Source organism: Scylla paramamosain, chromosome 17 (assembly GCF_035594125.1).
Source record: "Scylla paramamosain isolate STU-SP2022 chromosome 17, ASM3559412v1, whole genome shotgun sequence".
Classification (NCBI taxonomy): Eukaryota; Metazoa; Arthropoda; class Malacostraca; order Decapoda; family Portunidae; genus Scylla; species Scylla paramamosain.
In genome coordinates, this window is record NC_087167.1 from 7,556,639 (window position 1) to 7,575,502 (window position 18,864).

An 18,864-nucleotide genomic window follows, 5' to 3' on the forward strand; every position below is an offset into this window, starting at 1 on the left:
AGGCGTCAGGCGATAAACAGTGCACACACGGGACTGAGTCACTGAATAAACACAGTGCAGTGGGCCGTGGGTGGTGCGAAGCAGTGCGCTCTGGTGGCGAGGGGACAAAGTATGCCTTGCGCGGGAATTTTAATCAATTTTATGAGTACACATTGATTTTTTATTGATTTTAAGGCTTGGGGAAAAATGTGCCAGATACTTGAAGCTGCCGGATACTCGAATGCCGGATGAGAGGGATTTTACTGTAAGTAAAAACTTGCTCAACATATGGGCACTTGGTTGTGACCTGTCTAGTTCTGGTTGAGGGTTGGGAGGTTTAGCCTTTGCAAAAGCACCTACCTGTTGTGGTATTGTTTATGATTTCTTTTTGTGGTCCAATTTGCTCTCTGTTTCTCAAATATTGAGCACCTGTTTGAATAGGCAGGGGAATTGAGCAGCCTTTGTTTTCCATCAGGCAGCAGGCAATAAAGAGGGAACAGCAATGCCCTCCTTCATTTGTGTTCTGAAGTGTATTTTGTGTTTTTCCATAAAGTTAACTTTATTTATATAAGTTATGATGTTGCTCAAGAAGCTGGTTGCTAAGGATGATGCTAGTAAAAAAAAAAAATTTTTGTCTACCTAAATTTTCAACTTTTCTTTCATTCTGCATGATCTGTACGCATTACTGTTTTAACAGTCTGCTTTCATTTCTATCGGAGATCCATCTGGGTGGACTGTACAGCCAAGGCAATGTTTTAAAGTCTTTTTGCCAGTTTTACCTTTATCTGTATAAATTTTATGTCTCACATTGTCTCCCAGTCAATCCAGCATATGCAGAAGTAACAAAAATAATATGCATGCACCACTTCCAAAAAGCCACTGATACAGTAACAAACCTTATGCCCTCTGACTGGTGATTAGGTCACAACCACTAATGATCATACAAATAGAAGAGTACATCAAACTATAAGAATATTCTTAAAACAAAATGTAATACAGTACTGCATCAAATCTGGTGAATCCCAGTTAAAATATTCTCATAATTTAACTTTCATGGGGAAAAGAAAATTGCATTTGGGTGACCCCAAACAACACACATGCATACAGCTTGATTTTTTGTAGCCACCACTATTACAGTTTTCAAATTTTGCTACTGCAATAGCAGTGTAAGTAAGTTATAAGCTTGCCCATGTATTCAAACTACATTGGAAGTCAACTGTTATACTCAAGTCATTACATTGTGTTCTGGATTAATAATTATTTGCAACTGGCAGAGTTTTGTCATCTACTTATGCAACTGGAGTGGAGAAAAAGGGTATGAACTTGAAAAATCAGGGAAGATGCAACACAAAGTAAGTATGCTGCATCTAATGGCAGAAACAAATTGATGGTGATGACAGTGGTGAAGAGAGAAATGGAGATGTGTTGAAGACAACAGTGGGCACTAGCCCCATCTAGTCTTGGATATTGCTAGTGTTAATTGAGGCCTTTACATTGTTCTTTCTCATAAGTTTTTATGACTGTATGGAGGGAAAGTGTATTTGCAACTGTATTAATATTTTTTCATACACAATGCTGTACTTAAAAGTGTTTTATTGTTTTTATAGGTAATTTTTTTTATGGGCCTAGTCCTAATTAACTTTCCATTAGGTCAATGCCTCAAGTTTGGTGCAGCTTCTCAGGGTCCCAATCGAATACCTAACTTGACACAGTACTGTAGAGAAAACTAAAGCAAATATCTTTATAGAATATAAACCTGGAATGTAGGATTTGGAAAGTAAATAACTATACAAAACATATAAAGTAAATGTACCAAGAAAGATCTGATGACTACAACAATCACTAAATAGATAAAAGCCATAAATATGAATACTAGCCAAAGATGCACTAAAAACAAGCATTAAATTAAAATATACAAAGCATTCAAACAACAATGGAATACATAAGAAAGCAGCAGTGCAGTAAGGTGTTGGAACCCACTTGAGGGCTAAGGAGTACTGGTGGCGAGCCAAATGGAGGGAGCGGACCAAGTAGCTACCCTCAGCACAATGTCTCAAGGTGGCTTCTGCTTCTGTGCGACTTAGTGCCCCATGGTACCACCTACGGAGTGAACAGGGAAGGGGCACAGTGAGAAAAGTATTACATACCAATAGATCTGATGGCTGACACTTTCTTAGTGTTTATCACATTAAAGTAAAAAGCAGTGAGAAGTAGCTTACCCTTGTTTAAGTAGAGGCAGTTTCACGTCCACTTTCTGACCCTTGATAGCAAGGGCAGCACAACCCAGATCCAGTGCCAGACCCTCTTTCTGATTCCTACCTAAACTGCCCTCTGGATGGAGAAAGGAATGGAAATACAAAAAAGGTATTACCACAAAAGTAAAGAGGGTGATGTAAGAGTGTATTTCTCCTGAAATCACTGCTAGTGTATTTCTTCTTCTGAAATCAATGCTATTTTATCTCTTATCATGGGTGTCAAATTAAAATCTCCAACAATCCTGTCTATGTTTCTGAATTCACTGAAAATCACTTGCTGTGGCCCATCTCTGCATTAAGGGTTTGAGTCTCATATGCTATAGCATGGCCCCTCTTTGTTGAAGTGATTATGTTAGCATACTACACATTAGCAGCAATCTGGCTGTACTTTGTTCTTTTCCATATGTTTAATACACATTCATAAGATCCTCTCCTCAAGAAAATAACCACCATGGGATTCTTGTTCCAGCTGCTGTGGCAAGTGGACCTCCTGGTGGCTTGGCCTGAGTAGCAGAGCCATCAGTGTTGCCTGGATGCCCATGATTGCAAAGCAACTCTGTTATACCTGCTGTGGTGCAGTGTGGGATATTACCTATGTCCCCTGCTTTCCTGTGTGTCAACCAATGGAGTGCTGCTGCTTTGGTGTGTGGGTGAGTGGCAACATGACTATGACTTGAATTCCTTCAAGAGGGAGGTTTCAAGACACTTATTCATCAATTTTTGACTACTGCTTTGACCCTATTATGGGACTGGCATTTCAGTGGGCATTTTTTTTTATTGGATTTGTGTTGCCCTTGGCCAGTGTCCTTCCTACATAAAAAAAAAAAAAAAAGTGTGCACTATGGGCAAAAGTTCAGTCTTTTCTGAACAGACCTCACTCATACTATCCCTTCCATCTGATAAAGTACCATATTTGCTGGCACATGACACTTTTTTCTTGAAAAAAGTATCTAATAATCACTGTGCATCTAATGCAGCTGTAATACACATGCCTAAGCCTATAAGTCTGGGCTTATAGCTCGAGAGAGAGAGAGAGAGAGAGAGAGAGAGAGAGAGAGAGAGAGAGAGAGAGAGAGAGAGAGAGAGAGAGAGAGAGAGAGAGAGAGAGAACAATCCTGAGGATTGCAAAGTTGAATGAGACTGAGTGAGAATGAAAATGGATGGAAGGATCATCAATGCAAAGGAAGTGGATGGAGGAAAAACGAAAATGGATGGAGGGCTGGAAAAGGGAATTCTTATTTCTCAATACTTCCTCTCTCCTGCTAATTCTTGACACACTTCTCACCCTTGCTGCTTATATTTATTCTTTCTACTTTCTCCCCATCCTCCCATCCTCCTCCTTCACCCTTCCTCCACTTCCTTGCCCCATGTACTCTCCTTCCTCAGTTATGTCCCTTCCTCCCCTTTTTCCTCTCCTCTCCCTCTTTTGTCTTGTCTCAAACCTCCCTCCTTGTCACCTCTCCCCCTTATCTGTCAGAGATAAGAGACTAGGGAGAGGAGAGAGAGAGAGAGAGAGAGAGAGAGAGAGAGAGAGAGAGAGAGAGAGAGAGAGAGAGAGAGAGAGAGAGAGAGAGAGAGAGAGAGAGAGAGAGAGAGAGAGAGAGAGAGAGAGATGAGATTTGATGTTAGTACTACACAGCCACAGCGTTGCATCACACCAAATGTGAGGACAAAATATACTTTTAAAGACATTAGTGAAACTTTTGCTGTTGCCTAAGACATATCAAAAGCTTTATCAAAAGTCTGGCACAAAGCTTTGATTTCCAAACTACCCTCCTACAGCTTCTATCCTTCTCTCTGTAACTTCATTTTAAGTTTCCTCCCTGTTCTATTGCTACTGTAGTAGATGGTCACTGTTCTCCTAAGTCTGTTAACAATAGTGTTCCATGGGGTTCTGTCCAGTTACACACTCTCTTCCAGTTATTCATCAATGATCTTCTAAACATAGCTTCTTGTCCTATCCACTTCTGCACTGGTGATACCACCTTGCACTTTTCCACAACTTTTCAATGACGTCCAACCCTTCAGGAAATAAACAGCTCATGCAGGGAAGCCACAGAACATCTGACTTCTGATCTAAAATTTCTGATTGAGGCAGAGCAAATTTAGTATTATTCAATGCCTCAAAAACTCAGTAGTATGAGGAATTAGAATGGTCACCCTTTTTAGGAACAGGCTGAATGTAGGCAAACTAGGTAGATGTTGATGGACAGGGATTGGAGCAATAGGACAAGATACAGATATAAGATCCTGATCAGAGGAACCCAATGGAGAAGATAAGGTAACAACATAAGCAGAAGGATTAGAGGTTAGGAAAAGACTGAGAATGTTGGGCATATCTCCAACTTAGTCAGGAATACAAGTAGGGTGTTGCACAGTTGTTCTAGGTCGTGGAGGAAAGCAAAGTTAAAAGCTAGTTCACCAGGATGGTCAGTCAAGGGAAAGAAAAGCCAAAGCTGGTGGTGAACAATGAAGTCTCCAAGAATGGATATTTCTGCAAAAGGGAAGAGAGTCAGAATGTGCTCACTTTAGAAATTAACTAGTCAAAGAATTTCTTCATTAATCCTTTCATTGTGCACGGTAAGGAAGGCAGGTTTCCCCCCAGGTGCACTGGCAACTCAATGGGGGGTCTCTTATAACTGCTATATGTCACAAACTATTCATCACCATTGGAAAAAGAAGTCACAGATCTCTGAGATTAATTTATGAATGCTGTTATATAATTTCTCATGTGCTGTGTAGTCAATGAAAAATGTGCAGTGTAGAGTTGATGAAAATTTTTGTACTATTGAGCTTTTTTCTGCAATCAGATCTCAAAAAGTACATTTTGTGATAAAAAGCAATGCATAGCAATGTAAAGACGAAGGAAAAACTATAAAACTGCATACTTTTACAATGAATTACATATGAAAAATTATGCAGTGGCAAATTACGTGGTGGTGACATAGCACCCAAGGTCACTTAGGCGACTCAACCACTGTTCACACAATAGATATCTAAAAGTATGCATCACAGCTAATGTTCTAAGTAGGCAAGCAATGTCTTTTCTGCGAACATGCAGGCATGTTCAGGGGTGTTGTCTGTGAACACTTCATCTGTTCATGACCATGGTAGTCAGCCATATTGAGGGAACTGAGTAGATATGATGCTTGAAAGGGTGTTGGTAAGGTAGTACTGCCAGCTGCAAAATTTAAAACCACTTGGCCAAAAATTGTCAGGTGATAGGGAAGTTATGCAAAAAAGCCATCATATTGGACAAGAACAACCACCAGTTACTCGTCTGTTGATTTTCCACGGTAGGCTGACATGATTTTCCATCAATATTAGTGGAAATGTTGTGGAGTGCTGTGACTTGTAAAATACTGTTGGAACAAGCTCATACATGGAAAATTTAAGTACAATTATAAGTCGCATCAAGCGTTTAGCACCACCAGCAAATGACACTAATGCTCACTATAAGCATTTAGAACTGAAAAGGTTAAACTGTCATTAATGATATCAAACAGTGTCTAATATCATCCTACAACTAGAAAAATACACACATACACACACACTCTAAGGTTCTGTACATAGCACATAGTGTTTCAAATACATAGCACATACAATACATAGCACATAGTGTTTCAAACACCATGTGTGAAACACATAGTGTTTCAAATTTAGCAATTGTTAAGGTAAAACACCTTCCTTATAAAACTAAATTATGGTAAAATATATATTTTAAAAATAGAAAGAAACAGTGGATTGATTGGATGCGACTAGTAATATAATGGCCATGATTTTGTTGGAGGACATGGATTTTACACTCAACTTACCTCGACGAAGTTTAGGTGTGCCCTGCTCATCACTGGAATCTGCTGAGGAGCGGGAGCGACTATCCCAGTCACTAGATGTGGAGGAGGAGGTGCCACTGAGACCTTCACTGACCTGTGGAAGATATGAACACTTGCCAGATAGCTGTGTTAAGCCCCTGTACATGCAGATTAAGCACTCTAACTGAACTGAAGGCAGCCATGTTTCAACTTCAGTTCTCACTGACAGAAAATGGAAACACTCCTTAGTCTCCAGGTTATCTGAATTATGGAAAGAACAGTTGCTGAAAAGATATTTCCATCCTTATACTTTGATTTCAGCTTTGGAGTAAGTGATTACAACAGACAAATCAGAGATGTGCATCTGGAAGCTGCTATATGATCCTCTATGAATCAACATTGATAAAAAGCTAGAGGAAGAGAGATATTGAACAAAATGAGAACATGAGCCAACTCTAATCAAAGCTATCACTTCAGTAGAAGGTGTTCTTATGATAACAAAACTTCATTAACACATTAAACCAGATCACACCAAACCAGTTAGCTGTCTCTTCTTTTTTTGGTTAGCTACATGTGATAACTTCTGAAAAGAAAGAGCTTTACTTAGTCCGTGGCCACTGACAGTAGCCCCTTCTCTGTTCTCTCCTATTTTCTCTATCCTCATTTTCAATCCAAATCTGGATGCTGTGTCTATGTATGCAATGACCTAACTTGCTCTCATGCCTACACTCTTAAACCTTTTAAATTTTTTGACATCTGGCTATGACTACAGAGTCACTTTCAAACTAAATTTGTATGTGCTGTATACTTCTCACTTAACTCCTCTGACTATAAAAAATTCTTTGACTATTCAACTTTCAAAGTGGAGACCACCATTCTTGGAGAGCAACTGGCACAATACCTTACTTGAGTGAAAACAAAAGATTGGCATGGTGAACCAGTGGGTGGGTCAAAGAGGAAGTGCAGCAAGGATGAAAGTGAGTTAGTATGAAGGGAGAAGTGTGGAAGAGCATCACTGTGCCAAGTACAGTATGTATAGTATGAATGTGATTGCATGGAATGAAAGTGAAGTTTGGTAAGTGGCAGAATAGAATAGCAAGGATTGCACTGGATGCACCAAAAGTATGCAGCAGTAGAAACTTTAAGAGGTAATATGGGATAGAATATGTTTAGGGAAAGACTTACAAAAATGGAAAAGTGAAGTAGACAGAAGTGAAGTGTGGGACTGAATGAATAGAAGAATGAAATGGATTAAAGAAGACTGGAATTATATAAGGAGAAAAAGGCCCTAATGTATGAAAAGTGGTATGATGGAAGCCTAGATGGTGATCTCTTCTGAGCTAGAGCACAATGGAACTATAGATGGTTAGTGTCTCATAGCAAAATGTGCCAAATGTGTGACATGGGAGATGAAACAACAGAACATGTGATGCTGGAATGTGAGAAGTACACCGGAGACAAGAGAGAGATGATGCAAGCAGTGCTGAGTCAAATTAGATATTATTAGAATGAAAGTGTAAAATACAGGACAGGAATGGATGGTGTTGCTGCTTGGACTGAATGAAAGGATGATAGAGGCTGTAAGGGAGTTCCTGGAAAGAATGTGGAATGTTAGATATAGGAACTATTAGTGTGAAGATAGTCTTTTTTTTTCTTTTTTTTATTCATTTATTTATTTATTTATTTATTTATTTTTATTTATTTTTTTTTTTTGCCCCCTCTACAGGAGTTGCCATTCTAAAGAATTGGCTCAGGAGCTATCCCAAGCTGGTGGACCAGTGACAGGAGACAGCTGAGGCACAACAGAAGGAAGACACCAACCAGGTGAGTGAGAGTATGAGGTTTGGTTGCATGAATGTGAGAGGATGGGGTGTAGGTAAGTTTGTGGAAGTATGCAAAGAGCTCAGTGAATGGAAGTCTGACATGGTTGGGCTCACCAAGACACCTGAGAGATGATGTCAGAATGGAAGGATGCGAGTATGTTATGATTGGAAAGGGGCGTAAGACTCAGGAGACACTGGGAGGAGGTGTAGGCTTAAACTACAAGAAAGGGGATTGAAATTCGAGGAGCTTGACGTAGGTAAGCGCGAAACAGTGAGGATGTGATGGCAGTGAGAGTGGAATGTATGGATGGTCATGGCAGACCAGAGGTGGTGGTGCTGGTGGTAGTGTACATGACTGTCATGGGTGAAAGAACACATAGGGAGAACAGGAGGAAGTACAACATACTTAAGAAAGTTGTGAGAGAGCAGGGAGAGGAAAGAGTGCTAGTGATGGGTGATATGAATGCACATATAGGAATACTAGGAGAACAGATGAACAGGAATGGTAAAATGTTTGGGGAGTTTGTTGATGAAATGGAGTTGGAAATGTTACCTTGGCTGAGGGACATGTGACTTGGAGTGAAAGAGAGCATGAATCAGCAACTGTCTACATGTTGGTGAATGGAAGAATGTGTGAAATAATATCCCACATGTGGATGGATGAGGATGATATGGTTGACAATTTGTCTGATCACAATATGCTGGTTGTGGAGTGCCTGATGCACGGTGGGAATGAAGTGATCGTGGCAAGTAAGAAAAGGAAGTGGAGGTTGAGAGATGATGGATGGGGAAAACTTTCAGGTTGACTTGAGTGAAATAACTGACACAGGATTCAGTTGTATATTCCTGTAGAGGTCCTCTAGACCACATCCCACTACTCTTGATGTACTGGGCTTATCCCAACTATTTTGTACATCATCTCAAAATCTACCCAGTAACTCCATATGTCCACATGTTTTACACATATAGAATACTTTAATAATTTTCTTCTATTTCCTTGCAATGACAATATTTTTTTTTCCATTAATGTGGATCTCCTTTCTATTTGAGGGTCCTTGTTGTGTCTGTTTGTGTGATAAGAGTACGGTTATAAGGTATTGGTGATATAATTTCCATAGAGCACAAAATGATGATCAATGCTTCTTGAATCTACAGGAAGTGAGTACAAGATAAATTTAGCTTTCATGGCTTACCTGCAGTCTAGATATGGAGGGATGGGTGATGCGGGATGGAGGCATGTGAGGAGCCTCACTGTTCGCCCCAGAGGAAAGAGAAGAAGTGCTGGAGGAGAGGGAGGTCTTGCCACCACCTCCTCGAGCTGCTGCTGCTGCCAGCCGTCGTCGTAGTTTGGGCATGTCAAATGGCAGATCTCCATATGGTACTTCAGGCCCACCGCCCCCCCGATGGTGGTGTCCATACTCTATACTAATGCCACTGTCTGAGCCTTGTACATCTCCCTCCCCACCTGGACCAGGCAGTGGATGATGGCAGTTCCTAAAGTCATGACGCAAGTGAGGGCGGAGAGCAGGACGCAGAGGGGGTGCTCTGAGCCGCATGTCAACCAGGTCTTGAGGGGAAGCCTTTTGGGAGCCTCCTCCAGTTTCTGAGGAGGGTTCCTGTGACTTATCAGATATTGGAGAAAGGATCTGGAACTTTGCTGATTGTATTAAGGAACGGTGAGGGGCAGAGAGATTGAGGGCAGGCCGGGACAGCAAGGAGGAGTCGCTTCCCAATGAGCTTTTGTAGCTGCTGGGTGCAGAGGATCCTTCACTGGCAGAACTACGCAAACTCTCCAAGCTGGATACCACACTCTCCACACTACAAAACTGGCGACCAGGTGGAGGCAGTAGGCAACCCTTTAGCTCTCGCTGGGAAGAGGCATCAAGGAGTACCTCCATGGAAGCATTGAGGCTAGCACGGCTTTGGCTGGGTGGAGCAGCAGTGCCAAGGCCTGTCAGCTCCTTGCTAAGACTCTTCTTAATAGGCAGACTGAGATCCTTCTGACGGGGTGGACTGAACCAGCTGGAAGGACTTTTGTCATTCCCACTTGGCTTTTTACTAAACTTTAAGGGTAGTGGTGCTGTTCCTGGAGGGCTCCTGAGGTGGACAGGGCGGGGTGGGGGCCGGGCAGGAATGGCTTGTGACTTGCTCAGTTCTGGTTTTTCCCGAGACCGGGACTTTTTCTTGCGAGGTGTCTTCTTCTCAGTGTGAGTAAAGTAATCATCCCCAACCATGCTGTTTGGATGAAGGGCTGCTGACAGCTCCTGGGCAGTTTGTCCTTCTACATAATCCTCTACCCGATCCTCTTCCTCCAAGGAATCTGAGCCTCGTGTCAAGATTTCATCGTCACTCTTGGAGAGGGCAATGGGACGTACATGGCGTTCTGTGATGTGATGAGTGGACACACTGCGGGCGGGACGGGGTGCCACACCTCCCCGGCCCCGCCCACGTTCCCGCCGGCCACCCTTGGGTGTGAACACCCCCACCTGTCAAGAACAGGAAATGAGAAAACCACATTTTGTTTAGATTGGTCTGCCATATGGTGTGACAATCTCTGTACATAAACCATGTAACCATGTAATGCTATCATGTATTGTTTGTTAAACTTCTGAAAACAATGGGAAGCTTTAATATATATATATATATATATATATATATATATATATATATATATATATATATATATATATATATATATATATATATATATATATATATATATATATATATATATATAATACTCCAATAAACCCTTCACTATGTTAATGATATTCTCACTATTGTAAGTGACCTGACCGATATAAATGTAAATAGAGAAACTCCCCCAATTTACAAATGAGTTGGGTTCCAGATGGTTGTTCATAAGCCATTATGTTTGTAGTTATTTTGTAAAATATTTTTACAATAATAGATAATATGATAAAATTGCATTAAAACAATCCTGTACAGTACAAATATTGTACTACTATACTGTAAGCACAGACTCTACATTTTACCATTTTTCACCACAACCAAACTTATCTATTATAATCACCTTAGTTTTCATTAACATGGCTTGATGCTTCTTAGCACTGCCACTATCATCACTAGCCTTATGTTTGTCATCAGCCATGGTTATCAGAAAGTTGGAAAATGTGCAGGAAATAAATAAATAAATAAATAAATAAATAAATAAGAACACAACCAAATGGGTCTTAGCAAGTTGAGAAATGGGTAAACAACATGGTGCCTCTCTCCTTAGTTACAGTTACAGTGCTGCCTGGTGTGGGTAGTGGCCAAAAATGGCACACAGCAAAAACTGAACCTGAGGTGGAGTGACAAACAGAATTTGGACTCGCAGGGATTCTTGTTCATATCTCTGGATGTTTAAAAATCAGGGAGTGTTTTTTTTTTTTTTCCAGTTTTCACATTCACATTCCGTTCATAAATCAGGGTTAGGATGATGCCTCCTAATACATACTACATAGCATGTATGCATTTATTTTTACAATCTGTGTGACACCAATGTTTGGAATGCATGACCCATATGCAACAAAAGAGCAGAACTCAAGGAAATAATGAGCAAAAGTTGGGATGGCAAAACTTGGATACAGTAAAACCATCCTCAGGCGAATCACTATCATCAATTGTATGTTTTATGTGCAGTTACCTAACTCTTCAATCTCCTTTTGTGTTACTTTCCTTAAGCAGCACACAATGATGATGTTAGCATGAGATCAGGGAGGGCTATGAAGTGCATAGGCCTAAAGTAAGCATCACTGAGTTGACAGGATAAGGTGGTAAATTTGTGTGTTCCTCCCCCTCTCATTCCAGATTATAGTTTACATTTTTCATGTATATTATGAAAATATATATAAGCCAAATTCATTATTATTATATATATATATATATATATATATATATATATATATATATATATATATATATATATATATATATATATATATATATATATATATATATATGCCTTATGAATGTCCTACAACTCCAAAAATAGCTGATGAAAGAAACAGCACTAAATTTTGACATAACTAGGGCACCAATGTTTTATCCAAAATGTGAAAAACAATGTGTCATCAACATTTCTGGAAACACTCAGCAGTGTTACAAGGTTATGAAAGAACGTATGGGTGGATCTGTCAACCTATGACAGCAAAAAAATGGTGCACAGTGAGCTATTAAACAGAGTTCCAACAGACCCCAACCACTGCATACATAACTGTACCATCTTGTGATGTGTGGGAACAACTCAGGCCACCAGCCAGAGCTAATATTAAGAAGCAATTCCTATAGTTACTATCATGGCATTGAATGAACACCATTGATGTTGTAGGGGTTAAGGAAGTGTTACACAATGTCCCATAAGAATGGATATGTAAACCACAACTGTTAAAATCTAACAGACTATAGTGCAATGAATTTTCTATCTATAATAAGTATAAAAAAAGAGAAAAATCAAGTCTAATTCAAGTAAGCTGAAAGTAACGAAAAAGTAAAAATATTGAAGAAAAGAAGGAACCAATGAACACAGCAATCTGACAGTTACATACCTGGAACTTTGGGTCAGTAGAGGTGGAGGGGAGGACGGAGGAGGTGGGCGGGGGGTGTGCAGGAGTGGCAGAGGAGCGGGAGGTCCGGCGGCGGAAGCTCAGCAGTTGCAGGATGGGGTGGTTGGCAATCCGGTCTATCAGGTCCCCCCCCTCCTCCCCCTTCCTCTCCACCTGCCGGTAGCATGCGGCCGGCTGAGGCGAGGCAGGTGAGTGTAAGGTAAGGTGGTGGTGGTGGTGGTGGTTTAAACTTATGAATGCTAGACTGGAGAAATCACATTACTACAAGTTACTGAACTAAAGATGAAACAAATGACTGGCAAAAGGACCTCTTCTTACCAAAACACTATATGGCCAAGTCCATATTAGTTACATGAATTCACATCCTTTTATCTAGATTTCCAGAAGCTGAAAACTTTTCTATGGATGTCTTTCCCACACAAAAGAAAGCACTGGGTACCAAACAGTGGTAACCATGGCTCTATTAAGTAACTAAGGTTTCATTATAAAGAACCATAAATACATTTTAATAAAGATGAACTTAAAAAGTTCATCAAGTTTTCTTGTTGTCACTACTGTCTATGTATTATTATCACCTAGCCTAAAAAGTTGATTAAATGTATTATATTTTTATCTATCTATATACCACGGTGGCCCAAAGTACCATACACTTATACACACACATCATTCAAGCTCTTTGCCCCATCGGCCCATGGTGGAAAGAATCTCATGAACCATCCCCATACCACAAGCTGGCCACATACTTCCATAAGCAAGGCATGGCAGCATACACTGGTTTACCAACAAAGTGGATGTGTGGAAGCATTGCTGTCTTACCCTCACATGCTGAACAATATCATCAGCATTCCATTCACTGATATGCTTTCTTTATTAATACATCATTTATTTCAAATGATAGATGAATGCTGTTATCATTACTGCCTCTACTTAGTACTTATAGAATGTGGTAAAATGCTCTAATTGTGAAGTCAATGTAAAATGTAATGAAACAACAGAAATAAAAAAAATAATCACAAATACCTATATGACAACCTCCAATCAACACTAGCTTAGCAAACTCACATAGGCTCTCTTGCTTGGTTCAGGCTTCCATGAAGAAGCTAAAGTATTTTTCACTTTATTGCTTACAGAGGTAAACTCTGGAACACACTAATTTACTCATTATATTTGTCTTTTAAGTCAAACTTTAAAATATGAATATGAACACACTGAGCTGAAGTGCTCCATGTGTTTCTGGATGCTTATACTTTCTAGTGTCATTAAAAATATATTTCTTTTAATTTTTCTTTGCATTTCCAGGACAGTTTTCATGGATACGTTCTTCCTTCAAGCTAATCACTTAACACTGCTAATGACAACATGTACTATCCCACAAAACCCAAACAAATGGCATGGAAACACCTGTAGTTGTTTAGAAATAGCAGCATGACATTTTAAAGATACTGAGGAAATGTTTGAATGATGAACTAAAATCATGTGGCCAATAGTGAATTATTCTATTACTATCACAAAGGAGGTAAGTTCTCAATCTATAAAGTTTTACTCCAAACATTACCTAACAAATTTTTACTATATATAACAGAAAGGTAGTAGATAACCTCTCAATTAAATCCTGCTACAAGTGTTATCACCTATGTACCATGCCTGTATAAGACCAAAATCTAGCCAGCATCTGGCTAATACATGACACATCTTGTCTTTCTAAGCTTTTGCACTTACATTTTAAGAAAACTTGCAATATATTAATTCATTAATAAAAACTAATTTAATAAAAATCCAGTAGTAAAATACGTAAATAAGACACATACACATACAGTAAAATTACAGATGGTACAGTGTTTTTATAAATTACTGATGATAGATTACTGTAAATAGGAATTAAAAAGAAAAAAAAAAAAAAAAAAAAAAGGTAACCAAGAAGTCTCATGTCCCTAAATCAAATGCCTATAAAGGCAGTGGCTTCCTCTAATGTCTGTTACAGAATAAACACTGATTAGTGGTGCAAGCTTACCTTACTGTCAAAGGCTGTTTCATATATCTGACGGCGGTTGCGCTGCGCCATGGCATGCTGGGCTCTGGCACTAAGGCGGCAAACTGGACGGTTTATCAACACTGTAAACACCTGTGAAGGATAACACAGGCTGGTTGAAATTATAGTCCTAAATCTATCATCACAGTCTTTTATTATAATTCCCTCTGCCCTTCAGCAATGGAAATTAGAAGATATATATAATAATCATCTATTAATATATTACAGGTGTCTGTTTCTAAGAATTTCCTACAGGTGCTTCATCTGCAGGTTTCATTCAATCCTGTACTTGAATACTCTAATCCTCTCATTCTCCCTTCATCTCTTTTGCATCCAGCACACCATCCTTCACATTCACTGAAGCTCATTTCACATCAGTTGCATCTACCACTTACATAAACACCATAAACACCACACTAAGTCATCACTATACAATCAGGTGAGGTTCTGCTAATGGGCCAGATTAGATGCAATGTTGCATAGTTGAATAGCTTTAACAAAAGCAATGGCTGAAAATGATGATCAGATTATTGGTGATGTTTTTGACAACAACACTGAAATGAAAGTTTAAGTGTCCAGTACATTATATACCTAGATACTGCATATGATCACTAATAATATGTTTTTCCTTCCAGCAACTAGGTCAATATACATACTATCACTAGCTTTGTTAAAAATACTGTCAAATCAAGTAAGCACTCACAAGTGACGGTATGGGTTGCAGTATCTGTGTGGTCATAATGTGGCCATGGTGAGGGGTGACCCTGGCCTCCACATGGCCTCCCACTGTAGCCTCATGAATGGAGGGGCCTAATGTACCCCTCCATGGTCTCCAGTATGTCAGAGGGAGGGACAACACTGGCCACTGCAGGGGTTCACTTGAGGGAGCGTTGAAAACTGGACTGTGGGAAAAGAGAAATATATAAATTAATTAATTAATTAAGAAAAAAAGTGATTCACTAAGATTATTACAGATAATTTCAGTAAACCTCTCTCTGATATAACTAATTGGTACCATTTCTAAATGATACATGAAGAATCATCCAATGAAGTGATTCTTTCCAGTCATGATTTGAGCACCAGTCCATGCAGCCTGTGTGTTCTGATCCCTTCAAACTATCCAGTGTTTATCCAAAGTCTCATCTCACAGAAACCTATGTCCATCCACCAAGAAAAAGCAGATGTATCATTGTGAACTGATATGCTGACAGCAGGTCAAGCAATATCAAAGAAATATGTTAATGTCTGAATGAAACTTCTTTTCATAGATCATATGAGAAAATTAAATTCTGCTTATTCTGCCACTCTGCCTACACTTTTGCACTCCTCTAATCACATCATCATATCTGTATTTTGTCCTTTCACTCCAATTTTTCCTTTGGATCTTCCAAAGTGAGATGCCTCAGGAGAGGAAGTATTAATCTGACCTTTCCTAGAATGACTACTGTTTCTGTGTCAGGGACCCATTCCTGTAGGTTGAGTGTATAACCAAGATGGTTGTGTCTGGTATGGAAGCATAGATTCCACACTCTGCTTCTTGCCTTTTAAACCTTAGTTTAATTCATCCTATTGTAATGACTGAGAGATGGGCCCCAACACTTCTTGGGCCTTCCATCCCCTAAAACTCATGTGTTTTACATTTCTGCCTGAAATTATGCCAATACTGTCCTTCAACTAAAGATAACTCCATCAATAAAAAATGTCAAAACTTTTCTAAATCTAACTCTCCTTGTGACTTCAGACACCTAGACAAAAATATCAACAACTTTTCTTTTTCATCTTTCCCTCCTCTATCTCAAGCTGATGGCACCATGGCCATCTCATCTAACTCAAGCTGATTTTTTCACTCAGTCCTTCACTAAAAACTCAACTCTGGATGATTCAGGATTTGTTCTTTTCTCTCTTCCACCTACTGACATTTCATGCCTCCTATTAAAACACTTCCTAATATTTTCCATGCCCTCACTGGTCTTAACCCTAAGAAGGCTCATGGACCAGATATAGTCCCTCCTATTGTTCTCTGAAACTGTGCCTCTGTGCTTACCCCAAGAGTGGTCAAACTCTTACAATTCTGTCAACATCTACCATTCCTACACACAATACAAATTTAACTAAATTTAACCTGTTCCTCAATAGGGTCACCACTCATACCCTTCAAGCTATTGTTCTAATTTCCTGTTTTTTTCATTCTTTTAAAATTTATTTATTTATTTATTATTATTTTTTTTTACTTATCACTAACAGAAAGATTCTTAATCCCTCCCAGCATTGGGGCAGATGCATGTACTACCAAATGAAAAATCATCTATATATAGAGTCCGCCAACTTTCATTTCATTTCATTTTCATTTCATACAGTTTTCCTGCACATGGGCACTCCATATTGACATCTATATTGATACAGACTCTGCTAACAAAAATTAATAAACAATTGAACCTATATACTGATCTTTATATATATATATATATATATATATATATATATATATATATATATATATATATATATATATATATATATATATATATATATATATATATATATGCTATAAACTGGTTTTAATATATATTAATATGATGGTTAGGAGTCACTCTACTGATGAGTCAAAATCATCAAAGTCATCCAGAAAATCATCATCTAGCCTTCATTCTCCACTATCAGACCCGTTACATTTTCCATGAAGAGGTCACTTGATTCTTGACATAAGAGACTAACAGGAAGACAAAAATTATAAGAATGCACATCAACCACCAGCAAAGGACAGGCAGTGACTGTCACTGACAGGTATTCAGCTTTCTCAACTAGTTTCCAGAGGTTTGAGCCTGCCTGAGGAGCCAAATAGCAATTTATGTGGATAATTCTGCTAGTAGAAAGGAATCTTATATATATATATATATATATATATATATATATATATATATATATATATATATATATATATATATATATATATATATATATATATATATATATATATGAGCTGCCCAGAGTAAGAGTGACGTAAGCAACCCTGTGGCAGAAATTATTATTTTTATTGGATTGTCTTCCCCAACCTTCCTTCCATGACAAGAGAGAGAACGGACATCAGAATGGACCCCGCAATAGGGTAAAAATCCATCCAAGTGAAATCATCCATGGAACCTTCTTGTCATGCCTGTGATATGGCTATCAGTTGCTGGGGCCAGAGAGAAGTAACTCCCTTGTCACAGCAGCACAGGAAGAGCCAGCCAATGACAGCTCATGTTGCCAGTCATGTGTCATGCCGTTGTAGGCTGACCCTGAGTGCTGGATAGATTTCGAGTGAACCTACACCTACACTGGGACACTTCCCAGTGTAGGTGTAGACAAAGAAGAATGGGGGGAGCCTATGTGAGCTTTGGAAGCATCATATGACATTACTGTTTCTTTGTATTCTATTATCCTTTATACTGGTATATTTTCATAACATTTATCAGTTGTTTTAGTTCCTTCCAGTTTGAGTTTTTAAGCTTGTATCATTCTCTTTATTTGTGTTCATCTTAGGAACTACTTGTATGTCACTTATGTTTCTGCTTCATAAAACTGATAAGTTCACTAAAAACGACATTTTAATGGTTGTGATTCCCCAATTAGTAGAAAACAGAAAATAAAACAACTTGATAGAATAAAGGAAATAAACAATGTGTGGGCTACTTGACATAATTTTAGTGTAGCTGTGTGATATCTTTAACAAAATCATATCGAAAAAAAACACAGTCACCTATTTATTTCAATAATGTAATTTAATTGTAACTTCATAATGTATATCAACTAAACAGTTGTAAAGGGTATACATTACTGAATATTTTTATACTGATCACTATTTTCTACCTCAGTCCATCGAAGAGATATCACATTTTGAAACATGCAAAATTTTGACAGCGTTTTTCTTCATTTTTAATTTTCAGCACTTATGACACTCTGGCTCTAGGTGCCTCATATGTAAATCATGCTACAGGTTAGTGTGTGGTAGTGATATGAGAGCAAACATCTATATATGGATTATAGACTCGCCAACAAAAAAGTCCTATTTTCAAAACATTTATATACAGATCCTCCACCACAAAGGAATTAAGAACCAATCACTTCACAACTTTATATGTGATTGCCAATATGAGTTTCATCATGGAAATTCAGCTGGTGATCTGGTCTTCTTTACAAGTCTTGGTCATCCTCTTAAAGGGATTTTGGTGAAATGTTTGCTGCTGACTTCGACATCAACAGCATTAGATAGAGTCTGGTACAAAGCTTGCATTTCCAAACTACCCTTCTACTGCTTCTATCCTTCTCTCTGTAACCTCATCTTAAGTCTCCCCTCTGATTGTTTTATTGCTGCTGTGATAGATGGTCACTCTTCTTCTAAATCTCTTAACAGTGCTG

At 38.8% G+C, this 18,864-nt stretch overlaps 1 protein-coding gene and 1 long non-coding RNA gene across 6 annotated transcripts in view; one reads left to right on the plus strand and one right to left on the minus strand.

Moving 5' to 3' along the window:
* The window catches only part of LOC135108408 (uncharacterized), a 43,767-nt gene extending 34,543 nt beyond the window's left edge, over nt 1-9,224 (plus strand). For both annotated transcript variants that reach the window (XR_010272251.1, XR_010272250.1), the window contains exons 2-4: nt 2,704-2,884; nt 7,773-7,870; nt 9,069-9,224. This is a non-coding gene — a long non-coding RNA (uncharacterized LOC135108408). The remainder of the gene's footprint in view (nt 1-2,703; nt 2,885-7,772; nt 7,871-9,068) is intronic.
* Nucleotides 1-18,864, minus strand: part of LOC135108404 (uncharacterized) — a 52,787-nt gene that overhangs the window by 32,695 nt on the left and 1,228 nt on the right. For 3 of the 4 annotated variants that reach the window (XM_064019364.1, XM_064019363.1, XM_064019365.1), the window contains exons 2-8: nt 15,170-15,368; nt 14,449-14,559; nt 12,420-12,611; nt 9,063-10,355; nt 6,050-6,161; nt 2,199-2,310; nt 1,960-2,079 (exon numbers count right to left, since the gene is read on the minus strand). In XM_064019364.1, coding sequence (XP_063875434.1) covers nt 1,960-2,079; nt 2,199-2,310; nt 6,050-6,161; nt 9,063-10,355; nt 12,420-12,611; nt 14,449-14,559; nt 15,170-15,205 — 1,976 coding nt within the window. In that variant the 5' untranslated portion in view covers nt 15,206-15,368. Of the gene's footprint in view, nt 1-742; nt 2,080-2,198; nt 2,311-6,049; nt 6,162-9,062; nt 10,356-12,419; nt 12,612-14,448; nt 14,560-15,169; nt 15,369-18,864 lie in introns of those variants that run through there. The other variant, XM_064019362.1, reaches the window with a different exon arrangement.